Here is a 27,102-nt window from a genome sequence, read left to right as displayed (position 1 = left end):
TGAAATGTTTGCTAGTCTGTGAATCCTCTAGTCTTTTTTGGCTTCATTTGATGTATTATAAGATGAAGCATTATTTTTACCTCAAATATTTACTTTCAAATGAAAATTTTAAACATCTCTGTGTTTCGCTGTATCTTTCTTTGATGTTGACTGAATAGATGGCTGTACCATACCTTGCAATTGAAGATGGGTTTATTTTGTAAATTATTTTTCTCTCTATTTTTGCCTTTTCAGAAAAAAAAAAAAAGAGGTACATATGCTGCTGTTATCATTTTACCAGCAAACCACCTGCCATGCAATGCATTGACAGCAGCAATAGCTGCAGCAATTGACGGGCACTTCACGTACAAGCTCCCCGGCGGAGCGCGAGACTGGAGCTGCAGATTTTCTCCACCATGGCCAGACGCCCCCGGAGCAGCAGGATCTGGCACTTTGTCCTGAATGCAGCCCGCCGAGACGCAGAGGCCCGGGCCGTGGCTCTGGCAGGCTCCCCTAACTGGGGCTACGACTCTGATGGGCAGCACAGCGACTCGGACTCAGACCCCGAGTACTCCACGCTGCCGCCATCGATCCCCAGCGCGGTGCCCGTGACCGGCGACTCGTTCTGTGACTGTGCCGGGCAGAGCGAGGCTTCCTTCTGTAGCAGCCTGCACTCAGCCCACAGGGGCAAAGACTGCCGCTGTGGAGAGGAAGACGAGTATTTCGACTGGGTGTAGGATGTCCTGAATAAGTCATCAGCCACCCTGCTGAGCTGTGACAACCGCAAGGTCAGCTTCCATATGGTCAGCTGCGGCACAGCGGCCATCCGGGGCACCAAGGAGCTTGGGGAGGGCCAGCACTTCTGGGAGATCAAGATGACCTCGCCCGTCTACGGCACCGACATGATGGTGGGCATTGGGACGTCGGATGTGGACCTGGACAAATACCGCCACACGTTCTACAGCCTGCTGGGCAGGGACGAGGACAGCTGGGGCCTGTCCTACATGGGCCTCCTCCACCACAAGGGCGACAAGACCAGCTTGTCCTCAAGGTTCGGCCAGGGCTCTATCATTGGCGTGCACCTGGATACCTGGCACGGGACACTGACCTTCTTCAAGAACAGGAAGTGCATAGGCGTGGCAGCCACCAAGCTGCAGAACAAGAGGTTCTACCCGATGGTGTGCTCCACCGCGGCACGCAGCAGCATGAAGGTCACTCGCTCCTGCGCCAGCGCCACCTCTCTCCAGTACCTCTGCTGCCACCGCCTTCGCCAGCTGCGGCCGGACTCGGGGGACACGCTGGGAGGCCTGCCCCTGCCGCCAGGCCTCAAGCAGGTGCTGCACAACAAGCTGGGCTGGGTCCTGAGCATGAGCTGCAGCCGCCACAAGGCTCCAGCGCCCGATCCCCAGGCGGCAGCATCGGCCCGCCCCAGCAGTCCCGAGCCCCGGCCCTGCCAGAGGAAGCGCTGCCGCCGGACCTGACCGACTTCCCAGTGGCTGCCTCCCTAGGCTGGGACAGCCATTTTCTCTGTTCCTTCTGGCCACACTCCAGGGTGGAGTTGGATGAGCCATCTCTCACCTCCTGAGGCTGGGTCAGTCCTTTCTGTGGGGGCTCCAGGGCCCTTCCACTGCTGTGCTGGGTGGGGAAGCAGCTGCCCCAAGCCCCAGGTCTCCTGGGAGGCTGCGAGGAGAGCCTGGCTGGAGCCCGCTGTTCCCACAGGGCCTTTGTTGTTCCTAACTTACTCTGCATGCTGTCAGGAGCCGCCCGCAAGCGGGTAACAAGGAAGCTCTTAGGAACGCAGCCGTAAAGTTGAGTTACAGACATCCTGCCAAAATGATTTCTTCAACGTCCAGATTTGGCATACCCTATGGCCTCAAGACTCTACTCGAAGGAATTAGCAGAGCCACTATCAAAAGCAACCCATCAAACATCAACCAGTTCGCAGTAGTTTATTTTAAAGAACTTACTATGTATAGAGAAGGGAATACTTCTCTGGATATAAAGGATCTGGTTAAACAATTTCATCAGACTAAAGTACAGAAGTGGTCAGAAGAATCAACACGACCGAAGAAAGTAGAATGTTTAAAAGAACTGGAAAAAACATCTGTAGAATCTAAAGTACCTACACGGATGGAAAAATCTACAGACACAGAGGAGGACAATGTAACCGGAACAGGATATAATGACAAAACCACCCAGTTTCCATCATTAACTTCTGCTGAGCTAGGTGCTGAGCAAACTGAAGCAGTTCATGATTCTTCTTCCAAAGCAGCTACCCCTAAGACTACCAGCCCACCCTCCTCACCGCCTCCAACATCTGTCTCACCAGAGTTTGCCTATGTCCCAGCTGACCCAGCTCAGTTTGCTGCTCAGATGTTAGCAATGGCAGCAAGTGAACCAGAACAGCCACCACCATATTCCAACATGTGAACCCTTTATTGTCTAACTGATAAGAATCAACAAAGTCACTCATCACTGCCACCTGCACCTGGGCCTTTCCCCCAAGCAACCCTCTACATATCTAATCCTAAGGATCCGCAGTTTCTGCAGCATCCACCAACAGTCACTTCTCCAATTTATGTGATGGACGACACAAAGAAGATCAGTGCCCCACCTTTTATCTTAGTAGGCTCAAATGTTCAGAAAGCACAGGAATGGGAACCTCTTCCTGGGCATGCTGTTGTTTCGCAGTCAGATGTCTTGAAGAGATATGCTGCAGTGCAAGTGCCCATTGCTGTTTCTGCAGATGGGAAATTCCAGAAACATACTCTAAGTCCCCACAATGCTAATCCTCCAAGTGGACAAGATGTCCCCAAGCCAAAAAGCCCTGTTTTTCTTTCTGTTGCTTTCCCAGTAGAAGATGTAGCTAAAAAAAGTTCAGGATCTGGTGACAAATGTGCTCCCTTTGGAAGTTACGGTATTGCTGGGGAGATAACTGTGGCTACTGCTCACAAAGTTCGCAAAGCAGACAGTGAAAACTGGTAGGTACACTTTCCTACCATAACATCTAGGTAGGAAAAAACTCATGTTTTGACCTGGAGATTTAGATAGCTAAAAACAATTTAAGATAATATGTAATAAATTGGGGTATACTCTAATTTCCTGGGGTTACTGTCTAACTTCCTAACCACCAGTTACTAATAAATGCACAGCAGATGCACGGTACCACAATGACTTGCACCAAGGATTTGATGCCCATTAAACTAATGAACTCAGTCGCCTTTGAATACCTAGTCCATTGTCTAACACAGTGGTAGATGCGAAAAGGGGACGGATTTTTAAAACAGGACGATTTAGTTGGTATGTTTAGGGAGGAGCTGGAAAAAACTGAAGAGCAAGGTAAGAGAGAAGTCTTGATTATGTAACAGAGCACTTAATTCATGTGGTAAGAGACAGTAGATGGACAGGTGAGAAGCAGAGTAAAGAGCTAAATAACAGCTGAGATTAACTGTGGATGAGACTGCTTGATCACTCACAAGTCATTTTTAAGTTTTTCATTTATACTTAATGCCAAGTCCTATGCTAGCTCTCCTCCCCTATGTGTGGACAGTAGAGTAAGCAAAACATGGAACCTACATCTTAATGGGGGAGACAGAAAAGTATATTACAACATGTATTATGGAGAAAACAAGGTACTAACACAGGCCTGCCTTTAAGTGTCACTATTAGATAGATAGGGTGTTCAGGCTCAGATACAAACTGACACCCAAGCAGGAGAAGGAGCCAGCTTTGCAGGGTACGTCCAGGTTGTGTCCTAGGGCAGGAAAGAACCACGGGGATTCCAGAGACAGCAAAGTAGGCCACGGTGAGACTGGCTGGGAGGGGATGGGGAGATTGCATAAGATGAAGATTTTGATTGAATGTTCAATGGGAAGCCAGCACAAGTGTTTTAAGCAGAAGAATGACTGATGATAAAATCAGATTCCTGTTTTTATTAGATCCCTCAGATTGCTATGTAGAAAAAGATTAGCTAGCAGTAAGGGGAAGGTCAACAGAGGAAGTAGGGGAGATGAGTTGAAAGTACAGAAGTGTTATATACCTCTTAATTTGTGGGAATTTTAAGTTGAACATCTGAGAGATGGACAAAAGCTACATTTCATTCATTAGCAGGCTCAAGGACCAGTTACTATATTTAAGGAAAGACAAACTATCTGAGGGCTACGTGCATGCTTATTTAAACTCTTTATGGACTTCTAGTGGAATTGCCAAAATGGCTGTTTTCAGCATGAAATTGCTAGGATATTGTAGTGCAAAAGCCCATAGGTAACTAGTTAAGCTTAGTAACAGGAGGGTAGACCTTGCATTTCTCATCTTCTCATTTCACATGTTCAGTTGCATGTTTAACTTTAAACAATTTGCATTATTCCTCACAGATCCAGCAATGACGCTGTTTGAAGGGTCAACATTCAGGGAGGAGTCTGCCACCAAGTGTAACGTATCAATAAACTTCATGCAAGCATACAATTTTGTATTGCTTATTTGTGTAATTTACAAGGGCTACAAGCAACCAACCAAACACAAAAGTTCATCTTTTCAGACCTATAAAGCAGTATCATTTTCCAATTTCTATGTATATATACGTTTAAACCATTCCCGCTCTAACAGATCTAGTAACGAATTTTCTAGCCAGGCATTTCCACTTCTGCATTTGGGATTCACACCGAATTAATATGGTAGTGACCAAGTTTAACTGAATGCTAAATACCTACTTACCACTATGTACGCCAGGTACTAGTTATCTCCTTGGCTTTTGGAGCTATGGTACCACAAGGACTTCTTTCTTTGAAAGGACACTTCTAACATATTAAGTGGCAATTTAGTATATTTAAAAGAAACCACAATTTGGGGGAACATTCTAAAGCCTTTATTTAGCATCAGGTAGATTATTTCATTATAACACTTGTTAACTTCAAGACAGCAATTAAAATCATGTACTGGCAGCTATCTAAGGCCCCTGGGAGCAATATCTCAGTCTGGGGTTTGGGTGGATAAATACTGTAAGATTTAAGATTAATGTACCCCAATTAATGGGGCAAAGCTACCATACAGTAGGTCTCCACACACATTTTAAGTACACAGGTACCTTGCAAACTTGAAATGCACAAGACCTCCTTTTATATAGTTTGATACTTACATGAGTGCAACTTAATTTCTCTAGTGGCATTTGCCACTGGAAATGGAAGCATTTAACAAGGTTTATCATTATGTAATGGTGATTAAAATCTGTATTTCTAGGGCATTTTTGTGAATTGCTAGATTTTATACATATTTTCAGTTCAAATGTAAAATTAAACATTTTAATGATACTGATTGCAGAAAACTGTAAAAGTAAATTCAGAGCTAAGTAAACGAAATACTTTTCCAGTTTAATTCTTTAGAATTATTTTCAAATCAGAAATACCTGTTCTGAATATTCAGGCATCTTTTTTTCTTGGAAGATGGAAGGAGTAAAATTGGGAGGATTAGTATGAATAAAAGCCATCTTAATCAATGGAGTCTTCACAAAATGACATAACCTCTACATTTGAGCACATAAACATTGTCTAGGAGGAGAGTTCTAAATATGTCAAAGGTTACATCTAAAACATTCAAGCATGACAGCATAAAAATATTCAAAATAACTTGATTTGGGATTACTATATAGTTCCATAAAGCTAAAGTTACATTTAGGTATAAACCTTCAGTAAATATGGCAACAGCAAACATAAAAAGCATATTCCCCAGCAGTTTTCTTTTACTTCTATATAAAATAGTATTCCAAATAAGTACATTTTGTAGCAAAATTATGCATTTTTCCTAAGACTTTCATCACCATTATCACCTTATACCCTACTTTTGTTGGGTGAAATGCAGTTATGGGTGTTTTTTTCTTTTTAAAGATAAGTAGAAACCAAGGGAAAAAATTTAAAAACATAGGTTTAAGACTTATTTATAGATTAGCCAAACACCCTGACTTATATCCATTTTAATAAATGTCAGGCAAATTGAAGTAGTTTCTGTCCCAGTAGCTGCCAGAGTAAATCCAGTCCTGTGCTCCATTATAGGGATTAGGACCTTGATGGAACCACCTGTTAAAAGAAAAAGGCCAAGACTTACAGGAGAAATGATTCAAAATCACAGGCTGTTTCTTCACTAGCTTGCAGTATTTTTCTATTGCAGCAGTTCATTCTGTGAGTGAGAGATTTTCAAAGAGATGCTGAAGTGATACTGTTTTTCTGCTTAGGGAACAGGTCTGCAGAATAATAATCCAGAAGAGGTAATGATACCATGCAAAAGGGATATGGATTTCCCACTGGCATCTAAGCTACTTGACAGAAACAGGGTCTTCTAATAGGGTGGTTCGAACACGTATTTGTCTAACTGGTTTATCCTCTAGGCTGGATCTTATTTTCCACAACAAGACATTCTTTTAAGCAGTTAGGAGTAAATTAGGATAAGGAAATTAAAATTTACAGCATACCCACAGCAGTATATAAGGCACCTGGATGCCCTTCAGATTCTTAAAGCTCCATTTTACACAGGAGAAGCTGAATGTCTAAGCAGTTAAATAACTTGCCCAACCTAGTCACTGCTGGCAAATTTAGGTTTAATGTTAAAGACCATGATTTTTCTAATATACCATGCTACACATAATCCAAAAGACATGAATAGACATTTCTGAAAAGAAGACATCCAAATAGCCAAAAGGATATGAGAAGATGTTCAACATCACTAATTATGAGGGAAACGTGAATAAAAACTACAAGATACCATCTTATACCAGTTAGAATGGCTATTATTAAAAAGAAAAAATAACATGCTGGCGAGGATGCAGAAAAAAGCAAGCTCATATACTGGTGGTGAGAATATAAATTAGAACAGCCACTATGGAAAGCAGTATGGAGATTTCTTAAAAAAACTTAACTGCTTTATGATCTGGCATTCCCACTACAGGGTATTCCAAGGAAAGGAATTCAATGTATCAAAGGGATACCTGCATCTCCATGTTTCTGACAGCACGATTCACAGTAACAAAGATAGGGAATCTACCTATGTCCATCAATGATGGATGAATGAATGGATAAAAGTCAGTGGAAATAACTTTTTTTCAGGCCTGGAACAAGTCGGCAGGGTCTGTGTTAGGTAGGCCCTTGCTCTGGGGTCACAGTGTCTGGCAACCCTGCCTTGTCTGCACACAGCAGCCTCACACCCCGACTCAGGCACGCACCTCGTCTTCCAGTCCTCTTCTGACTTGGACCTGTTTTTGCGGGCTGCTCTTTGTTTTTCCTCAAGTCGTTTTTTTTCTTCACTAGCTTGATCTAAAATATCATCAATACAAAGCATTAATGCTCTACGCAGAGGATGCCAGTCACAGTATTAAGCACAATAACTTTACAAGAGAACCATCTACATGTATCGGCATCGTTTCCCTTTTATTAAAACATAAATACCGGAGTCAAAAATGAAGCAAAAAATATAACAGCTACCTGGGCTAGTAAGAGGCAGAGCTGGTATCACAGATGCAGCATCTCTGACCGCCTATGCTCTTAACAACCTTGCCTTTGCCAAGAACAACCTGCTTATTCTTAAGGCCAAAAGAAGTGTGTTAAAATCCATCAGTGAAAAACTGGGTGTAAAAACTAAATAAATGTGCAATTATTCTAAATTCTTAGTGAGACCTCACAGAGCTCCTTCCGATTCCATTCTTAAGAAATTTAACGGTAGCTCACACCTGTAATCTCAACACTTTGGGAGGCCAAGGTGGGTGGATCACCTGTGGTCAGGAGTTCAAGACCAGCCTGGCCAACATGGAGAAACCCCATCTCTACTAAGAATACAGAAGTTAGCCAGGCATGGTGGTGCCTGTAATCCCAGCTACTTGGGAGGCTGAGGCAAGAGAATCGCTTGAACCCAGGAGGCGGAGGTTGCAGTGAGCTCAGTTCACACCACTGCACTCCAGCCTGGGCGACAAGCAAGTCTGTCTACCACCGCCTCCCCCCACCAAAAAAAAGAAATTTAAGCAGTTTTCCAAAATGCTGTTGCTCACTTTTTCTCCACTGTGGCACTATGACATGTTGGATGTGATGATTCTATATCATAAGAGGCTGCCTGGTGCAGGCATTCCTGGCCTGCAGACACCAGTAGTCCCTCCCAAGAAGTAACAACCAAAGTCTTCAGACTTTGCTACATGTTTCCTTAGGGAGAAAATGCCCCCCTTTTGAGAACCACTGAGTTGGAAGAAATTTAACGGTATAAGATAAAAATGGGCTGGGTGGGGTGGCTCACACCTGTAATCCCAGCACTTTTCGAGGCTGACATGGGTGGATCACCTGAGGTCAGGAGGTCCGAAACTAGCCTGGCCAACATGGTGAAACTCCATTTCTACTAAAAATACAAAAATTAGCTGGGCGTGGTGGCATGCGCCTGTAGTCCCAGTTACTCAGGAGGCTGAGGCATGAGAATAGCTTAAACCTAGGAGGCGGAGCCTGCAGTGAGCTAAGATTTCACCACTGCACTGCAGCCTGGGAGACAGAGTGAGAGACTCTGTATTAAAAAAAAATTTAAATTTTTTAAATGTTGTAATTGATACCCCATTTACCCTGATGTGATTATTACACATTGTATGCCAGCTAACAAAATATCCCACATACTCCGTAAGTATATACACCTACTTATACCCACACACAAAAACATGTAAGTTATAATTAACCAAGGGGAGGCCACACTCTCCTCTGAGGCTGATAAGGTGCTACATAAATTCTGAAGTAGACAGTGACATAATTAGTCAGAATATGCCTCTGGCCATCTCCAGTATATTAAATTCTCAGGGGAGTATTACCGAAATAATATGAGCTAATAAGGTCTGCTCAGATTTCCAAATTTAAAAGTTACTGAATTTAAACTGAATGTTAATTCAAACCATCTCTAAGACAGACTAAAAATGCTAGTACTCCAATGATGCTAACAATCACCAAGAATAAAACAAAGCATCAACCCCCAAGAAATGAGTCTTCACTGGCTGCTTCAGCGGATGCTAGTTACCTATCTCTCCATTTTCCATGGCTCTGATGTCAGGTCGTAACCTGCAGTCTGTCTTGGGAATCATACTCTCCATGTCTTTGTCTACTTCGTTCAAAACCATTGCAAAACTAGTAAAATTATACATCTGAAAAGAAGGAAAAGGATACAATTAACATATGCCAAGGCATCATGCAAAATGAAAAGCCCTGAAAGTAGAAGAGGGTTGACTTGACAATGACCCACTCCCTTTCGTGGAACAATGGTCAGTCTTTCTCAGATCACACATAATCTAAATGTTTTCAACAAAATATGCACCATCTGTGGGTATCTGTCTCAAAAACATCTCAAAGCAGGCTTTGCAGAATAAATATCCTCTATCATGATCAACTTGAAATAGAACTCTTAAGCAAAAAACATTCTTTTATCTTCATTAAAATCATCCTTGCTGGCTCTGGAGGGCTAGTACTGACTAGGTTGCACCAGCTTATATTTAACAAGGACCAGTTTTACTGCTAAGTAACTATTAAGCCCCAGTGAAGTCCTACCCCACACATCCTCCTGGCCAGATGCCAGAGGGATGGACAGCATGATGCACTTATGATGCACTGAGCTCAGGCAAGAAGGGAGCACCCGAGAGCCCGTGGGGGCTCAGGATGCCAGCCTGCCAGTCTCCATGCTGCCTGGGCTGGCCCCGCACGTGCCAGGAAAGAGCATCACAATGCTGAACACAGACGGTGAGGCCACAGCCAGCAAGCCCAGTCTCACCTGGGCAGAATTGGGAGGTCGTGGGGCTATTCGCCACAGGAGAACGCTTCCAGGGATAATGAATACACTTTCAGAATCTGGCATTGGCATTTCATCCGACTCCTCCGAAGTGCTCATCTAGAAAAACCAACCAATGAACATAATTTAAGTGAAAGGTTTTAAGAGACAGTCTAGCACCACATAATGACATTTCAGTCCACAACAGACTGTAAACATGATGGCAGTCCCGTAAGGTTACAGCAGAGCATGTAGAGAAATCTGCTATATGGCATTCGGTATTGTCATTGCAGATCAGGTAGGAGAAATGACTGATATTCAGTAACCGTGTTGGACCTTTTGGCTTTCCACATGAAAAAATAGAATACATACACCATCTAAGTTTGTGTTGGTACGTTGTATGAGGCTCGCACAATGATGGAATGATTTCTCAGAACGTTATCTCTATCCTTAGGAAAATATATATACACTTAGAAATTGTAAACCATTGTTTATTGCACAACACTAGAATGTAAACTACATGAGGGCAGGGACACTATGACCTTCTAATTCTTATAACCTTTTTTTTTTTCTTTTCCTTTTTTTCCTCAGTCCTCAGGGAAAGTAGTAATTCTTATATCCTTTTAACACAGTGTGGAAAGCCAATGAATACCTGCTGAATGCCCAAGTGGGTGCTAAGAGCCTCCTGAGCTTCAAGGGCTGCGCCATTTAGTGTTACCTGCATTGAGGTCATTACCATCATCACTCTTCCCTATAGTGTTTTATGGTTTTAAGGCTTGTTTCCTTTTTAAAGACAAAAATAATTCATTTGAGTATTTATTTTTATTATTTTTGAGATAGGATCTTGCTCTGTTGCCCAAGCTGGAGTGCAGGTGCAATCACAGCTTACTGTAACCTCAAACTCCTGGGTTCAAGCAATCTTCCTGCCTCAGTCTCCCAAGTAGCTGGGACTACAGGTGTGTGCCACCACACCCTGCTAATTTTTTTTTTTAATGTTTTTACAGAAATCAGGGTCTTGCTATGCTGCCCAGGTTGGTCTTGAACTCCTGGCCTCAAGCAATGCTCTCACCTCAGCCTCCCAAAGCATCATTTGAGTATTTACTGAGGAACTTCTGCAGGCCTCGCACTGGGGTGCTAGAGTCACTACTTGACTGTCGTGGAGTTCACACACCAGAGAGGAACGATCTGAGAACAACAAAAGGTTATGCTCTTGGGAAAGTCAACTAAATTTATCAATGGCACAAAACCGGGAGGGATCCCTAGTGCATCTGATGAAAAGAAAATTTACATAGATGTTAGGCTACATGGGAAGCCAACGTTTCCTCAGGCTCCCCTCCCCGCAGCCCCAGCTATGCTAGCGCTCTGTGTCTGCAGTCTTTATGCAACAATCCCTCGAGGAGATGTCCTGACTGCTGTTTTAAACATATGAATTAAGGCTCTGGAAGGGTAATATATATAACATAAATATAACAATTTGTAAGTGTATATCTATTTCCCTAAAGACAGGGACACGTTCTGAGAAATCATTAGGAGGTTTCATCACTGTGCAAACCCCAGCATCACACAGTGAACAAATCTAGAACTACTAGCTGAGACAAGTTCAGTGAATATACAGTTTACAAAATAGCACAGAGTTGACAACACTAATGATACAAACTTCCGCAGCGTCTGTGTTCAGGGACATCAGAAATCCATGACAGGTAGCTGCACACAGGAATGAGAGACCAGAAAAGCAGTGGATGTGTGAGAATACCTGCTCTCTCCAAGGGGAAAAACCACTTTTTCACAGACTGACTGGGAACTTAGGGGATATACGGAATGTTCCCTGGAATTTCGCCAATGTTCTTGGCCGCCCCACTCTGTAAAGAGAGTTGGAAGATGATCTGTTGGGGAGATCGTCTTTGTCAAGGTGCCTCCTATTAGCAGGAGCTGCAGCTGAGGAGTTTGTGCTGGAGGTCCCAGAATCCCGGACCTGCCGTTCTAAGCCACGTCAGTTTCCTCCTGGCTGTGGAGCACAGCCCGTGCCCGGTTCTTATGGGCGGGAACATGGGATGTAAGGAGGGAAGCAGAACTGTGCACACACAGCTGAAGGGAAACAAAGAAGGAAACAGCCCCAGCCACAGGAGAGCAGAATGCTCCGGCCGTTTAATAAACCACTTTTCACTTTGGGCGCAAGGTTAACTCCGTCTACAAGGAAAGTCACTCATAAATACACCTTCCACTTTGAGGGATCTTAGGGTTTCCTGAACTTTCACGTGCATAAGAAACGCTGAAGAGCCCCAGAGACTGGTCTTCAGTAGGTCTGAGGGGCAGCCGGGCAGCCTGCATTTCTAATGAGCTCGCAGAAGATGCTCAAGATGCCTGTCTGAGGAAGTACTTTCGGCAGAAATGACTTTATCAGTCTTTACTATGAGCAGACACTGTTCTGAGCCCATTATGCTTGTTAATTCATTTAACAGGTAGGTGCTATTATAATGCCCATGTTACAAATGAAGGCACTGAGGCAGAGGGATGAGAAATCTGGGCTTCTACTGCTCATCAGTGGTGGGGCTAAGATACTAACCCAGAGTTTGCACTCAGAACCATTATCTTGGTTGCTGGAATGGAATCCAACCTCAAACAATTATTTCCTGTCCAAAGAGGTGCAGTCCTCTTTAGCTCTGAGCATTGACACCTGGAGGGAAGGGGCAGGAGTTTGCTAACCACTGAAGCCTGCCTGGGACCATGCAACAAGAAGCCGCATGCCTCCCCTGTTGGGATCTAACTGCCCCACAAGGAAGAAAGTTTAGTAAGAAGAAGACAGCAGCCCAGGGATGACTCCTTTAACTATGACAGTCTTAACTTCAGTAATTTCATGATAAGGAAGAAGGCAACAAAACTGATGATAAACATGAAAATGTCAGAGAGAATTTTGGAGGAATTTTTTTTTTTTTTTTTTGAGAGAGTTTCGCTCTTGTTGCTCAGGCTGGAGTATAATGATACAATCTCAGCTCACTGCAACCACCACCTCTCAGGTTCAAACAATTCTCCTGCATCAGCCTCCCGAATAGCTGGGATTACAGGCACGCACCACCACACCCGGCTAATTTTTGTATTTTTAGTAGAGACAGGGTTTCACCATGTTGGTCAGGCTGGTCTCAAACTCTTGACTTCAGGGGATCCAAGTGCCTTGGCCTCCCAAAGTGCTGGGATTACTGGCGTGAGCCACTGCACCTGGCCAGGAAATTTTAAATCTTCAAACAATTTCAACCTTCAGTGCACATAAACAGGAGGAAAAGAAAATTTGTTTCGTTAAGATGAACTCCAACATTCCAAGCTATGTGAATTAAAGCAAAGCCCCACATATAATTGCTCCACAGTTACAAAACTGGTACATGTCCATATCCTATACAAGGCTATGTCGATATCTGTTAAAGCAAATATCTGATCATTAAAAAGATAAAAAGAGAAAAGTGACATGGATTAGCAGCAAGGAAGAAGAAAGTCAAACTGTGTTCCTGGAACAGGCTAACTCCAGATGGATGAGTACACAGTGAAGAGTCCAGTTATTCCTTCCATACCACCTTACAGGATGTTCACCTGTTTGCTGTTCTTCTTCTCTTCTGTATTTTTCTTATCATTCTTTTTGTAAGCATCAAACGTGGCAGGGTCAACACTGTACAAACATTCAGTCCACTTCCCATAGAGGGCACAGAGCTTCTTTTTGCTGTCAAGAAAAATGGATGTTTAGTTAACAAACCAGTGTTTGTTTGTTTAAAGCTGACAGCACCCGGTATTCCCAGGTGGACTCCCATCCAAGTCCTAACCAGGCCTGACCCTGCTTAGCTTCCAAGAGCAGATGAGCTCAGGCATGTTCAGGGTGGCATGGCCATAAACTGTTTTGCTATAATTAAAGATTACTATAAAGGTGTGTACGAATCAGATTTTCTATTATTATTATTTTTTGAGACAAGGTCTCACTCTGTCACTCAGGCTGGAGCGCAGTGGTGTAATCATGGCTCACTGTAGCCTCAACCTCTTGGGCTCAAGGGTTTCTCCCACCTTAGCCTCCAGAGTAACTGGGTCCACAGGCATGTACCACCACGCCTACCTAATTAAAAAATTTTTTTTTGTAGAGATGGGGTCTCACTATGTTATCCAGGCTGGTCTTGAACTGGCTGCAAGCAATCCTCCCCACCCAGCCTCCCAATGCTGGGAATACAGGTGTGAGCCACTGGGCCCAACCAAATCATGTTCTTTAACGAAATATACTTGTAGAAGAAAGATTTTTCAACGTATTAGAATGCTTGTTTCCTAGGTTATAGCAATGTTTGCTTGTTTGTTCGTTTGCTTTTTCTTTGAGATGGAGTCTCGCTGTCACTCAGGCTGGAGTGCAGTGGTGCAATCTCAGCTCACCGCAACCTCCGCCTCCCAGGTCTAAGCGATTCTCCTGCCTCAGTCTCTGGAGTAGCCAGGATTACAGGTTCCCACCACCCCACTCAGCTAATTTTTTTGTATTTTCAGTAGAGACGGGGTTTCACTATACTGGCCAGGCTGGTCTCAAACTCCTGACCTCGTGATCCACCCGCCTCGGCCTCCCAAAGTGTTGGGATTACAGGCCTGAGCCACCATGCCCGGCCAACAATGTATTTCAATACTGACATTTTATCTAGTGAACAAAATGTATACTATTCAACGTTTAAAATGGAAATTTTACCTTTTATCTTGAATGTAGCCTTCAACTTTGTGTAATTCCTTACCAAAAAGGCCACATGGCTTAAAATTCAACACACATTTGTCCCCAGTCCTATAAAGAAAATAGTAAGTCCAGGTTATCATTTATTACCAATGCAGCAGTAGAGAAATAACTGCAATAACTTTTCTAGCAGCAGCAACTGTTTACGGATTTTCTCTGTGCCAGGCTCCATACTAAGGTGATAATGATTAATCCTCAATTGGTAATGTTCCCACCATAACGAAAAGAGATGTGAGGTGCAGAAAGAATTCGTGACTTGCCTAAGGCAACAAAGTAGAATGGGCGCCCAGCTCCTTCTAGTAACTTCTATGCCCCATCTCCCTTGCCCCCACTAAACAAAGGAAGCAAAATAAGCTGAGATTGGAATTAAGGTTCACAGTCTTCCTTTATCAGAGACGTTAATGAACCCTCTTTATTAAATAAAGGGCTTCTAGTCATTTAAGAGTTAGTTCTGTTGCCCGATTGTTAAATTTTCATCAGCCTGTTCTAGAGCTTTTCTTTAAAAACAAACAAAACAAAAAAACTGAAGTCCACTAAAACTGCTTGATGAAAGTAAAGGAATGGATGAAGTACCCCAAGGTGCCTTACTTGTGGTTTATGATTTCCACATTGCCGTACTGTTCGATCCAGAGCTTACCCACAATAATATTATGCACACAGCAGGTGGGATTTGTCCACGTATATGCCTCATTGTGTCTAAAAAAACAAAACCAATCCCAAAAAAGTAAGTGAGAGGTATCACTTTGTTTAAAAAGTGAACTTGCTCCAAATGCTACTACTCAGGATAACAAACTAGGCGGCTCAAGATAGCCAAGTCCTCAGAGTTTCAAAACTCTGCTGATGTTAACTCACAGTCAAATTGAGATCATCTGCCCATTGTTTCTTAAAAGGAAGTAACAGCTTAAGAAAAAATTACATACTTCCACCAAACTCCAAATAAACTACGTACATAATCATTGTAAGCATTCAAAATTGTCATAAAACATTTTTAAAAAGCTACAGACAGAAAATAAAAAGTCTATTTAGCACTTTCTAGAGAAAGTATCCTCCAGCTCACCAAAGGAAAAAATGCATCTATGTGAATAAACTCTGATTTTATAATCCTATATACCCAGAGGAATAGAAATCACTCTACCATAAAGACACATGCACGTGAGTGTTCACTGCAGCACTTATTCACAATAGCAAAAACATGGAATCAACCTGAATGCCCACCAATGACAGATTGGATGAAGAAAATATGGCACACATACACCATGGAATACTATGTAGTCATAAAAAAGAACAAGATTCATGTCTTTTCTGGGAATATGGAGGAGCTGGAGGCCATTGTCCTTAGCAACCTAACACAGGAACAGAAAATCAAATGCCACATGTTCTCAGCTCCTCTCAAGTGGGAGCTGAATGATGTGAACTAATAGACACAAAGAAGGGATGAACAGACACTGGGGCCTGCTTCAGGGAAGAGGTTGAGAGGAGGGAGAGGATCAGAAAAACTAGTGGGTACTAGGCTTAGTACCTGAGTGATGAAATAATCTGTACAACAAACCCTCATGACAACAGTGAGGGATAGAACAAACCCGTACATGTACCCCCAAACCTAAAATAAAAGTTAAAAAAAGAAAAAGTTTTATTATTCGTTGTTTTTTTTGAGACGGAGTTTCGCTCTTTGTTACCAAGGCTGGAGTGCAATGGCGCGATCTCGGCTCACCACGACCTCTGCCTCCTGGGTTCAGGCAATTCTCCTGCCTCAGCCTCCTGAGCAGCTGGGACTACAGGCACGCGCCACCACGCCCCGCTAATTTTTTGTATTTTTAGTAGAGACGGGGTTTCACCGTGTTGATCAGGATGGTCTCGATCTCTTGACCTCATGATCCACCTGCCTCAGCCTCCCAAAGCGCTAGAGTCTCACTTTGTCACCCAGGCTGGAGAGCAGTGATGCGATTTTGGCTCACTGCAACATCTGCCTCCCAGGTTCAAGTGATTCTCATGCCTCAGCCTCCCGAGTAGCTGGGCCTATAGGCACACGCCACCACGCCCAGCTAATTTTTGTATTTTTAGTAGAGTCAGGGTTTCGCTATGTTGGCCAGGCTGATCTCAAACTCCTCAGGTGATCCACCTGCTTTGGCCTCCTAAAGTGCTGGGATTACAGGCATGAGCCACTGCTATACCTTTGTATTTTCCTTAGATATGTGTTTTTAAATTTACATAAAATTCATTTTTGTTGGTATTCAGGTCTACATTTGTTCAGATCTTTGTAACCACCACCAACACAATCAGAATCCTAAACAACTCCTCCACCCCCAAAGACTTCGCTTATGCTTCTTCTGTAGTCAGATCTTTCTCCACTCTTTTTTTTTTTCTTTTTTTTTCTTTTTTTATTTTCTCCACTCTTAATCCCTGGATCTCCAACTCGTTCCTGATCCCCAGCAACTGATCTGTTCTCCATTGCAATAGTTTTTCCTTTTCCAGACATCATATAAATGTAGATTACCTTTTGAGATTGCATCTTCAATCTGTGTAAGGCACCTGAAACTCATGTGTTGCTCTACATATCAATAATTCATTCTTCTTTGTGCTGAGTAGGATTCTGCTGTATGGATGTGCCACAGTGGCCATTCACCCACTGAAGGGCATGTGAGCTGTTTTCAGTTTTTGGTGATGACGAATAATACTACTATAAACATTTGTATATAGGTTTTGGGATGAATGTAAGCGTCCATTTCTCTAAGGTAAATATCTAGGAGTAGGCTTGCTGAGTCATGTGGTAAACAGCTAACTATATAAAAAACTGCCAAATTGTTCTCCGGGGTGGCTCTACCATTTTACATGACAACACCGACAATATACAGGTTGAGCGTTCCAAATTCAAAAACTGGAAATCTGAAATTCTCCAGAATCTGAAACTTTTTAAGCATTGACATGACACTCAAAGGATGCTCAATGGAGCATTTCAGATTTTGGAATTTTGGATTTGAGATGCTAAACTGGTAGGTATACTGCAAATACTCCAAAATCTGAAAATATCCAAAATCCAAAATGCTTCTGGTATATTTTAGAAAAGGGATACTCAATCTGTATGAGATTTCTAGTTGTTCCACATCCTTGACAGCACTTGGTAAATTTTTACAATGATTTTGATTTTGGACATTGTAATAGGTATATGGATAACTCATTGTCATTTTAATTTTGTAGTTATCTAATAACTGATGCTGTTGAACATCTTTTTTAAAAATTTTATTTATTTTTTTTTAGAGATGAGGTCTTAATCTACCATCTAGGATGGAGTGCAGTGGTGGATCACAGCTCACTGCAGCCTTGAACTCCTCGGCTCAAGTGATCCTCCTGCCTTACCCTCCCAAGTAGCTATGACTACAGGCATGTGCCCCCATGCCTGGCTAAATTTATTTTATTTTTTAAAAGACAGAGTCTATGTTGCCCAGTCTGGTCTTGAACTCCTGGCCTCAAGCAATCCTCCTGCCCTCCTGCCTCAGCCTCCTAAGTAACTGCAATCAGCTGGCAGCATTTTTTCGTGTGCTTATTTGCCCTATATATATGTAGCCATATTTATATATATATATATAAACACACACACGTGCTTATTTGCCATATATATAATTTTTTTTTGAGAACTATCTGTTCAATTTTTGCCCAATTATTTAATGAGGGGTTGGTTTTTTTTTTTGTTGTTGTTCCAGAGACAGGGTCTCAACTCTGTTGCCCAGGCTGGAGTACAGTGGCACAATCGCGGCTCATTGCAGCCTCGAACTCCTGGGCTTAAGTGATCCTCCCACCTCAGCCTCTCAAGTAACTGGGATTATAGGCACGTGTCACCACACTTCGCTATTTTTAAAATGTTTTAGTAGAAACAAGGTCTCACTATGTTGCCCAGGCTGGTCTCAAACTCCTGGGCTCAAGTGATCCTCCCACCTCAGCCTCCCAAAGTGCTGAGATTACAGGCATGAGTCACCACATCCGGCCTTATCATTTCTTATTGAGTTTTAAGCATTCTTTATATAGTCTGGCTACAAGTCCTTTTATGGCTATATGATTTGCACATAATTTTTACTATTTTATAGCTTATGTTTTCATTCTCTGAGCAGAATCTTTCAAAGAATATGTTTTTTATTTTAATAAAATGCAATTTATCAATTTTTGTCTTTCATGGGTTGTAATTTTGGTATCATATTCCTAAGAGTTCTTTGCCTAATCTAAAGTTGTAAGATTTTCTCCTATGTTTTCTTCCAAAAGCCTTAGTTTTACATTTTATTTTAGTCTATGATCTATTTTGAGCTGATTTTTGTAGAAGGTATGAGGTCTAGTTTGAGGTTCATTTTTTAACATAACAGCCATCCACTGTCTCCATAATACAGATGGTTGTCTGTGGAAGGGACTATTCTTCTTAGCTGTATTGCCTTTGCACCTTAGTAAAAATCAAGGGACCACATTTCTGCATGTCAATTTCTGGATTCTCTTCCCTGCTGCTTTAATCTATGCAGTCTTTACTCTGGCCACAACCGCACTGTCTTGATTACAACAGCTTTAGAGTTAAGTCTTAAAACTGGGTAGTGGGAGTCCATCAATTCTGTTCCTTTTCAAAATTATTTTGGCTGTTCTATGTCATTTGCCTTTTCATACAAACTTAGAATCAACTTCTCTGTATCTATTAAAAATCATCTGAGGATTTTGATTTGGATTGTGGTTCACACAGATTGCTTATAGATCAGTGAGGGGAGAGCCAACATCTTAACTATAACTGAGGCTTCAAAATATATCGAGGCACATTACCCAGGTAATCTGGATTACTTTCAACAGTATCTTGTGGTTTTCAACATATACATCCTGTAAATATATTGACATATGCATTCTACCATTGAGCCTATCCCAGTTATTGTATTTCTATGACTATACTTTCAGTACTAAAATTTCCAAAAATACCATTTTATTTATTTTTTTGCTAGAATGTCTTTCTGCTCCTTTGAGAGTGTCCACCTTTCTCTTGTGGAGCTACTTTACACCTCAGATACAAATGACAGTATCTGGATCAGCTTTGGGTTGGAGTAATGTTGACTGCCTTTTCTATTTTAGTTTCTTGAGATCTTCCTGTTTCTTGGTATGCTAAATGATTCCGGGCTGTATTCCGGACACCTGAATATTATGAAACTGTGTCCTCTTAACCTCTTCTGGAGAATACTGATTGTTAAAAATTTTGTTTTAGTAGGCAATTAACAGAGTTTCAGGTCAGAAGTCCTGACCCCTCCTCCTGTGGGCTTTGATTCGAGTGTCAGTTTCATTCTCAAAGCCTCTGTAGTGCTGCTCAGGCTCACCTCTCAATAGCCATCCAGGGACCTGGATCTCAGGCCACCCAGTATTTCAGATCCCGAGGCCCTTGTGTACCCTTTTGGGTCATTTCAATGCACATATGTAGGGATGAGCTTAGGAACTCATACGCAGCTTTAGGAGATCCCTTTCTTGAGCTCCCTCCTCTTTGCTGTTTCCCCAATACTCTTAGACACCAGGGGGTCCTTCCTCCGCCCTCTGTCTGGCAAGCTGGGGTTTGAGCCTCTCTGCTCTGTCCTGTATCTTCCACAACTAGGTCTTCCTCTGGGGCAAAGAAGTAAAAGAAAAGAAAGAAAAACTAGTAACAGAAAAACAAGTACTGGGATTATAGGAAAAGAAAAGAAAAATAAGAACAGAAATACAAGTGCTGGGATTACAGGGATGCTCTCACACTCTTGGGACCCCAGACGTTCCTTTATTCAGTTCCTCTGGCCAAAGAGAAGGACTCTGTCTGAGTTTGAGGCACATGTGTGATTGCCGCAGCCACCATTGCTGCAGGAGTGTAGCTACAAACCCTAGGGCTTGCTTTGGGGCAGGGCTGTGAGATAAAAATAAAACAGGATTTCCCCTAGTCTCTTACTTCCTGCAAGGGTATCTTTCTAGGTCCTTTAATTAGAAAGAGAGAGTTACTCTTAGAACTTTTTCTGTCTGCCTCCAATGCCCACTTCTGCAATTTGCTGCTCTGATTCTAAGGCAGGAGATTTGAGAGAAATATATAAAACCAGTAAACTCACTGCCCTATGGGTCTTCAGGTTTTAACTGCTCTCTCCAGTCTGCCTGCTACTATTTATGTTTCAGAGTCCTCGGGTTGTTGCTTTAAGTATTTTGTCCGGGGTTTCTAGCTGTAATCAGTGTTAAAGAGATAGGGTATTATATGCTGATTCTATCCTAACTGGAATTAATTGTGGATTTAAAGCTCATCTTGCAGAAGAAGAGAACTTCTAATTTATCTAACACCTAACATGCACCACAATTGCCATTTCATTATTTCTCAAAGTGAATTCATTTTGAAAGATCTTTAAACAAAACATTGGCACAAGGATATAAAAAAGCATGTTTCATAAGAACTGTCATGAAGGAATTAATTGCATCAATCTTAAAATAGATCCAAACACCAGAGTCAAACATCAACTTAAACTATTTACACATACCCAGATTAATCAGCAATGGCTACTGCCACGTTTCTCAAATTCTTTTACATAGAGGTAGATAGTTTGCACTGTATGAAAGCTGTTTCTTTTTCTCCAGCTTTTGAACAATAAGGTCAGCTGAGTGTGCATGTCTGCAGTTACAGGTAGGTATATATAAAAAGGGTTTAATGGCTTGATTAGAACTCACTCAAGGAGCTCCAAGGTGATGGTTCCTTTGGGTTCCGCTTCTACACTCTTCCCCCAGAATTTCAGTTTGGGATAGATTGAGCCATGAAAGATGAAGTCATTGTTTAATCCTTCAGCATGAAACGCACTGATTGGTGGGTGATGGCTGACTTGTTCTGAGATAAGTCTAAATCCAAGGTCATCTCTTAAGATTAAAAAAAAAAAAAAAGCAACATTATAATTAACTCTATCATTAAACATGTACATAATTACCCTTTCAAGTAAACAATTCGTGTGTGTGTGTGTGTGTGTGTGTGTGTATTTTGAGACGGAGTCTCGCTCTGTGCTCAGGGTGGAGTGCAGTGGTTCGATCTCCGCTCACTGCAACCTCTGCCTCCCGGGTTCAAGTGATTGTCCTGCCTCAGTCTCCTGAGTAGCTGGGACTACAGGTGCCCGTCATCATGCCCACTAATTTTTGTATTTTTAGTAGAGACAGGGTTTCACCATGCTTGTCAGGCTGTCTTGAACTCCTGACCTTGTGATCCACCTGCCTTGGACTCCCAAAGTGCTGGGATTACAAGTGTGAGCCATTGCATCTGGCCAACAATTCTTTATTCTCATTGCAATGAAAGACTTTAACCTATGAGAAATTATACAAATGCAACCCAAACCACCAAATCCAATGTTGTAATGCTAGCTACTTGAACAAATTAAAATAAAGAACAGCCACATGAATTTGAATGACTTACATGAAAAAAAAATTATGTAAATTTAAAACACATCATTCCTGTTACATTAAAATAGAGAAATCTACTGTGTCCACTTTCAAACATCTAGGCAACAAATGAGATCAAAACTTGTGCGGAGAAGAGGAACACACAGAAAAACTAAAGCCAAATAAAATCCCTTAATCATGTATAAACAAGACACAGGCTAGCTCAAGCAAACAGACCTGTACTTATAGATGTAGTCATTGGATTATGCAAACAATATATACTTATGCTAATAGATTTTATTAATATTTTTTGTAAAGAGGTGTTTTTATAAGAGGGTCTCACTGTTGCCAGGCTGGAGTGCAGTGGCTAATCACGGTGCAATCCCACTACTGACCAGCCCCGGAGTTCTGAGCTGTTCCATTTGTGACCTCCCTCTCCTGGGAGGTCACCATACTCATGCCAAACTTAGTGTGGACACCTGACCAGCAGAGTGCACTACAGTCCAGAGCTCCTGGGCTCAAGAGATCCTGCTGCCTCAGCCTCTCAAGTAGCTGGGATTACAGGCGTGTGCCACCATACGCAGCTAATATATTTTAAATGATTATTTTTAAAAACTCGATCATATCTTATGATCTACATAAGGAGAAAAGGAGGGTGATTAATCCCACGTAATCAGGAATACCGAAATCCTTGCAATTATTTCTTATAATGGTATCTTTTATGCATGTTTCAATATTTTTTGACAGTCTCTAAAATAATAAGTATCCTAGAAACAAACATCAAAATGGTTAACTTGCTCCAGTTATACATAATTGTTATTGGCCATGACCAATATGTATGTATTTCTCCTCTCCATCTGCAAGGTTATATAAAGCATGCGAGTGAAAGGCCTCACCGCACTAATTCATAAGTCTCTCCCAGCAGTGGGTTGAAAGGCTTTCCAGTCCGTTCCCACTGAGAAGCAACAGCAGACACAGCAAACGCAGCTACACACTGTGGGACAGAGCATGAGAACAAGTCAAAAATAGCTGAACTCGCTCTGCATTCTTTTAGGAACTAAAATTTTGCCGAAGACAGTAATTTACAAATTATTTTGAGGAGTTTAATTACTTTGGAGTTTTAATATGGCTCTAGCAGTGGAACATGGAAACTTGGATATTCAGAATGGAAATCACTTTGAGTCACTTCCTATAGTGTTATTCCCAACCATGGTTTTCATCACACTCTAACAGAGCTTCAAATCCTCTCAAGGACTCTTAAAAAACCCTCAAGTCCAAACTTACATTTAATTCATTTTATATTTTTTATAAGTAAAAAATTTCTCCAGGATTGGGGAGAGAGATATAAAACTCCACACCTTAATTGGTGTTAAGTCCAATGAGGTTGGAAAATGCTGATTTATAGAAATGAAAGAACAGAAAGCCTCAGTTTAGAATGTTCTTGCTTTGTTGAAGGAGAACAATGCGCATACTATACTCGGTCTCTACCCAGTCCATCCATGTACAACACAAACATCTTCTATCTAAAAAATTTAAAAGTGCAATTCCTTGCTGTCTCTTAACACATAGCAATGTATATATATTTATATACACAAGTAAGTACAAACGTATTTTTCTATTGTGTGTGTGTGTGTGTGTGTGTGTGTGTGTGTATGTGTTAACCTATTCTTGGAAATACCCCAAGAAAGTCTGGAAGAAGAAAGGTTGAATTCTTCCCTCAACATAACTCTACTTTCTTTCCTTTTCTTCTTCTTTTTTTTTTTTTTTTTTGAGGTGGAGTTTTGCTCTGTCACCCAGTCTGGAGTACAGTGGCGCAATCTTGGCTCATTGCAACTTCTGCCTCCCAGGTTAAAGCGATTCTCCTGCCCCAACCTCCTGAGTCATTGGGATTACAGGCACGCATCACCATGCCCGGCTCATTTTTGTATTTTTAGTAGAGACAGGGTTTCATCATGTTGGTCAGGCTGGTCTCGAACTGCCGACCTTGTGATCCACCTGCCTTGGCCTCCCAGAATGCTGGGATTACAGGCGTGAGCCACCGCGCCCAGCCAACACTACTTTCTAAACTAAAGATTTAGAAAAAGCCCATTAATATCAAGGTTTGCTTATGGGCCACCTCCCACTTCTCCTGCAATACTCATTGGTCTTTGCATGATGGTGTCACCCTGACCAGAGGACACTCCAGACATGCAACTTTGATAACATTTCCCAACCTCACATTGAATTTAACACTAACTGTGTGAATGTGTGTAAGTTCAGGGTGGGGTGGGTAGAGAGGTCTCTATTAGACCTTTTCCTCCCTTGGCTCATACCTGCATCCTTTCCACAGGATCAGAGAGTGAACTGGCCTTGTGGATGAGGTAAGTATGCTCCATGTATTCAGTTAGGCGCTGTAGGAAGCTCAGAGGCTCATTAAATATAACTGGCATCGTGATCTTGGATAGTTCCTATTTAACCAGAAAATTAAAACTGTTATGTCCAATATACATAGCAAACAAACCTACTATTATTTTTACATAACATCCTCCTGGAAAGGACAGAACAGCAACTAGTAACCCATGACATTTCATCAATATTGGTTCAATTTCACAAAATCTTTCCAAAGCACCTAATACTATGGAGTATAACCTTCTAGGCCTTGAAGGAGGGAATACAAAGACTGCCCACACAGTCTCCTTGGCTTCAGGGAGCTCACTGTCTGCTGGTGAGCTTGAGCGGATGACTATCAATCAGTCTGCCTTACGTCAGAATTAGGAAATGGGATACAAAGGTGATGGAGACAGGACAAAACTCTTCACAGTGGTGTTAAAATAACTAACTGCAGGGCCATTCATGACTGGAGAAGACTCCAGTGCCTTGAGTTCCTACATAAGCAAACTGAAACCCCTCCCTGTCGACTAAAGCTTCACCAATCAGAAACCGCCAAACCTCTATCTAGGGACGTGACACTTTCACCAAATGTATATACTTTCTTTGTCTGGCTCCCTCAATGAACACCTTCCAAAAGCTCCCCTTCTGCCTTCTCAGTGGAGTGTGGAACTGCTTCAGCTCTGGGGCTGTTCAAGTCATGGATTGCTGTCTGTTGAAATATATGTGTTAAAACTTCAATATGTCTACATTTATCTTATAACAATGGGCTAAAGACAAACCACACATACCATTTTTTCCGGGTAGTTTTCCAAAAGAAATTTCACAGCTTTTGAAATGACAATGAAATGAAACGAAATGATAACACTGAGCTTATCTGAGCACACTAATCCAGTATAAATTATGGTCTAGGGTACCAGCAGGCCACTGCATATTTTACAGAATAGATTTTAAATTGTCTGCCAGAATGCCGCCACCACAGTGGACTCTCATAAATAATTTAACAATCAGGAATAAAGTTTCTGACCTGAACTGCAACTGTTCAACTCTGTTTACCACGTGCCACCAGCATGTAATATTCTGGTAAGGCCTTTACAAAATTCATTAAGTAACACACTTATCTGGTATTTACTGGGATATTCCGACAATCTTCCCAAATTTCTAGCGACCATTCCCTTGGGAATCAGGTCTTTTATGAGGCCTCCTGGCTGGTCTCGTGGGCAGGTGAACAGTCCTGAGGCTGGATGCCACCTGACTTAGCTCTGACTTTTCCCCCTAAATATCCACATTCCCACTGAGCTTTTAAATTAAAAACAATGCAACCTTCGCAGAACCGAAACTGGAGCACATTCAAAGAAAATAAGCTCATTCATTATCATAAAACACTGCAGAACACAGACAGACATGTAACAGCTAAGCCTAATTAAAAGAAAAGGTAAATTTATTGCTGCCTCACTGGGGAGATGAGGGAAAACGGGAATGTATACAGAGAAATAAAAGAAAGCTCAACTATATACACTCTGAGAGCTCATTAAACCCAGAGACTCACTGCTGGGGACAAGTCAAAAAAAACTGGGACTGCCAAGGCTTGTCTTAATTGAAAGGTCCCAGGCTCTCTTTGTTCTACTTTTTTTTTTTTTTTTTTTTGAGATGGAGTGCAGTGGCACGATCTTGGCTTAGTGTAATCTCTGCCAGGTTCATGCAATTCTCTTGCCTCGGCCTCTGTAGTAGTAGCTGGGATTACAGATGCGCACAACCAGACCCAGATAATTTTTGTATTTTTTTAGTAGAGACAGGCCAGGCTGGTCTCGAACTCCTGACCTCAAGGGATCTGATCCTCCCACCTCAGCCTCCCAAAGTGCTGGCATTACAGGTGTGAGCCAGAGAACCCAGCCTTCCATTTTTCAATAAAAAGTATTTTTTTCTATTAAAAAAACTAATTGGGAAATACACAACTGTCTTAGTATAAAATATAATAACATTGAAATAAAAACATGAAAATGTCTCTTTACTTCCCTTTCCTACTCCTCTCCCTAGAGACAAAACAACACACACATATGCATACACACTCTTGCTTTATATTCACACTTCCTTTTTCTTTTTCTTTGAGACGGTGTTTCGCTCCTGTCAACCAGGCTGGAATGCGATAGTGTGATCTTGGCTGACTGCAACCTCCACTTCGCAGATTCAAGCAATTCTCCTGCCTCAGCCTCTCAAGCAGCTGAAACTACAGGCATGTGGCACCATGCCCAGCTAATTTTTTGTATTTTTAGTAGAGACAAGGTTTCACCATGTTGGCCAAGCTGGTCTCAAACTCCTGACCTAAGGTGATTTGCCTGCCTCAGCCTCCCAAAGTGCTGAAATTACAGGTGTGAGCCACTGCACCCAGCCAAGATTTGCTTGTTTTAAGGCATGGCATCAGCTCTACGTACTGACACTTCCGCTGTGTTCTGGGGATTTTATACACATGTAAGATCCATACATTGAGTCTTTCAAGTTCTTTGTAATCACAGGATAGTGTAATGGTAAGACCACTGAACCAGACTGAGTTCCACTGCTGGGTTCACCATTTACTAGCTGTGTAGCTTTGACCAAATTAAACGCTGTTCCAGTTTCCTCATCAATAAGTACTTAGTACTTATTGATGAGGAAATTGGATATAATAGTATCTATCATAAACTACCTATCATATAATAGTATCTATCATAAAGTGTAGTTCTGGGCACATTAGTAATGCTATACATGTGTTTATTAAATTTAAAACAAAGTCCATATATGTCCATATTCATATATCTTTAAGAATACAGGCAAATATGGCTTTTAAGTAGAAGATTTCTCTAAGTGGAGTTTGAGTCCAAAACGCTCATTTCATTTTTTTTTTTTTTTTT

General features: G+C 42.0%; 3 protein-coding genes and 2 pseudogenes across 12 annotated transcripts in view; 3 read left to right on the top strand and 2 right to left on the bottom strand.

Moving 5' to 3' along the window:
• LOC116561406 (calcium-binding tyrosine phosphorylation-regulated protein) overlaps window positions 1–7,187 on the top strand; it is a 36,829-nt gene extending 29,642 nt beyond the window's left edge. Inside the window, exon 5 of one of the 2 annotated variants that reach the window (XM_032293177.1) lies at window positions 7,106–7,187. The gene's annotated coding sequence lies outside the window, so the exon portion shown is untranslated. Of the gene's footprint in view, window positions 1–2,359; window positions 2,949–7,105 lie in introns of those variants that run through there. The other variant, XM_032293176.1, reaches the window with a different exon arrangement.
• LOC116561409 lies at window positions 355–1,741 on the top strand (annotated as a pseudogene). Its single transcript, XR_004273416.1, has one exon. The product of XR_004273416.1 is annotated as an SPRY domain-containing SOCS box protein 3 pseudogene (transcript).
• On the top strand, window positions 1,739–4,440 carry LOC116561408. The gene is given in 2 exon segments (XM_032293181.1): window positions 1,739–2,960; window positions 4,353–4,440. Coding segments are annotated over 2 exon segments (1,149 nt in total). The 5' UTR covers window positions 1,739–1,812; the 3' UTR covers window positions 4,354–4,440.
• Window positions 4,828–27,102, bottom strand: part of OSBPL1A (oxysterol binding protein like 1A) — a 235,739-nt gene continuing 213,464 nt past the window's right edge. For 7 of the 8 annotated variants that reach the window (XM_032293166.1, XM_032293168.1, XM_032293169.1 and 4 more), the window contains 10 exons: window positions 24,160–24,294; window positions 22,744–22,841; window positions 21,155–21,337; window positions 15,065–15,172; window positions 14,438–14,527; window positions 13,321–13,447; window positions 9,745–9,861; window positions 9,001–9,124; window positions 7,187–7,277; window positions 4,828–6,047 (listed from right to left, as the gene is read on the bottom strand). In XM_032293166.1, coding sequence (XP_032149057.1) covers window positions 5,945–6,047; window positions 7,187–7,277; window positions 9,001–9,124; window positions 9,745–9,861; window positions 13,321–13,447; window positions 14,438–14,527; window positions 15,065–15,172; window positions 21,155–21,337; window positions 22,744–22,841; window positions 24,160–24,294 — 1,176 coding nt within the window. In that variant the 3' untranslated portion in view covers window positions 4,828–5,944. The remainder of the gene's footprint in view (window positions 6,048–7,186; window positions 7,278–9,000; window positions 9,125–9,744; window positions 9,862–13,320; window positions 13,448–14,437; window positions 14,528–15,064; window positions 15,173–21,154; window positions 21,338–22,743; window positions 22,842–24,159; window positions 24,295–27,102) is intronic. The other variant, XM_032293167.1, reaches the window with a different exon arrangement.
• LOC116561642 lies at window positions 13,499–13,617 on the bottom strand (annotated as a pseudogene).

Source organism: Sapajus apella, unplaced genomic scaffold, assembly GCF_009761245.1.
Source record: "Sapajus apella isolate SASKATOON/1434 unplaced genomic scaffold, GSC_monkey_1.0 scaffold29, whole genome shotgun sequence".
NCBI lineage: Eukaryota > Metazoa > Chordata > Mammalia > Primates > Cebidae > Sapajus > Sapajus apella.
The sequence above is the reverse complement of the archived record's forward strand: the minus strand, read 5'-3'. Positions and strand labels throughout refer to the sequence as shown.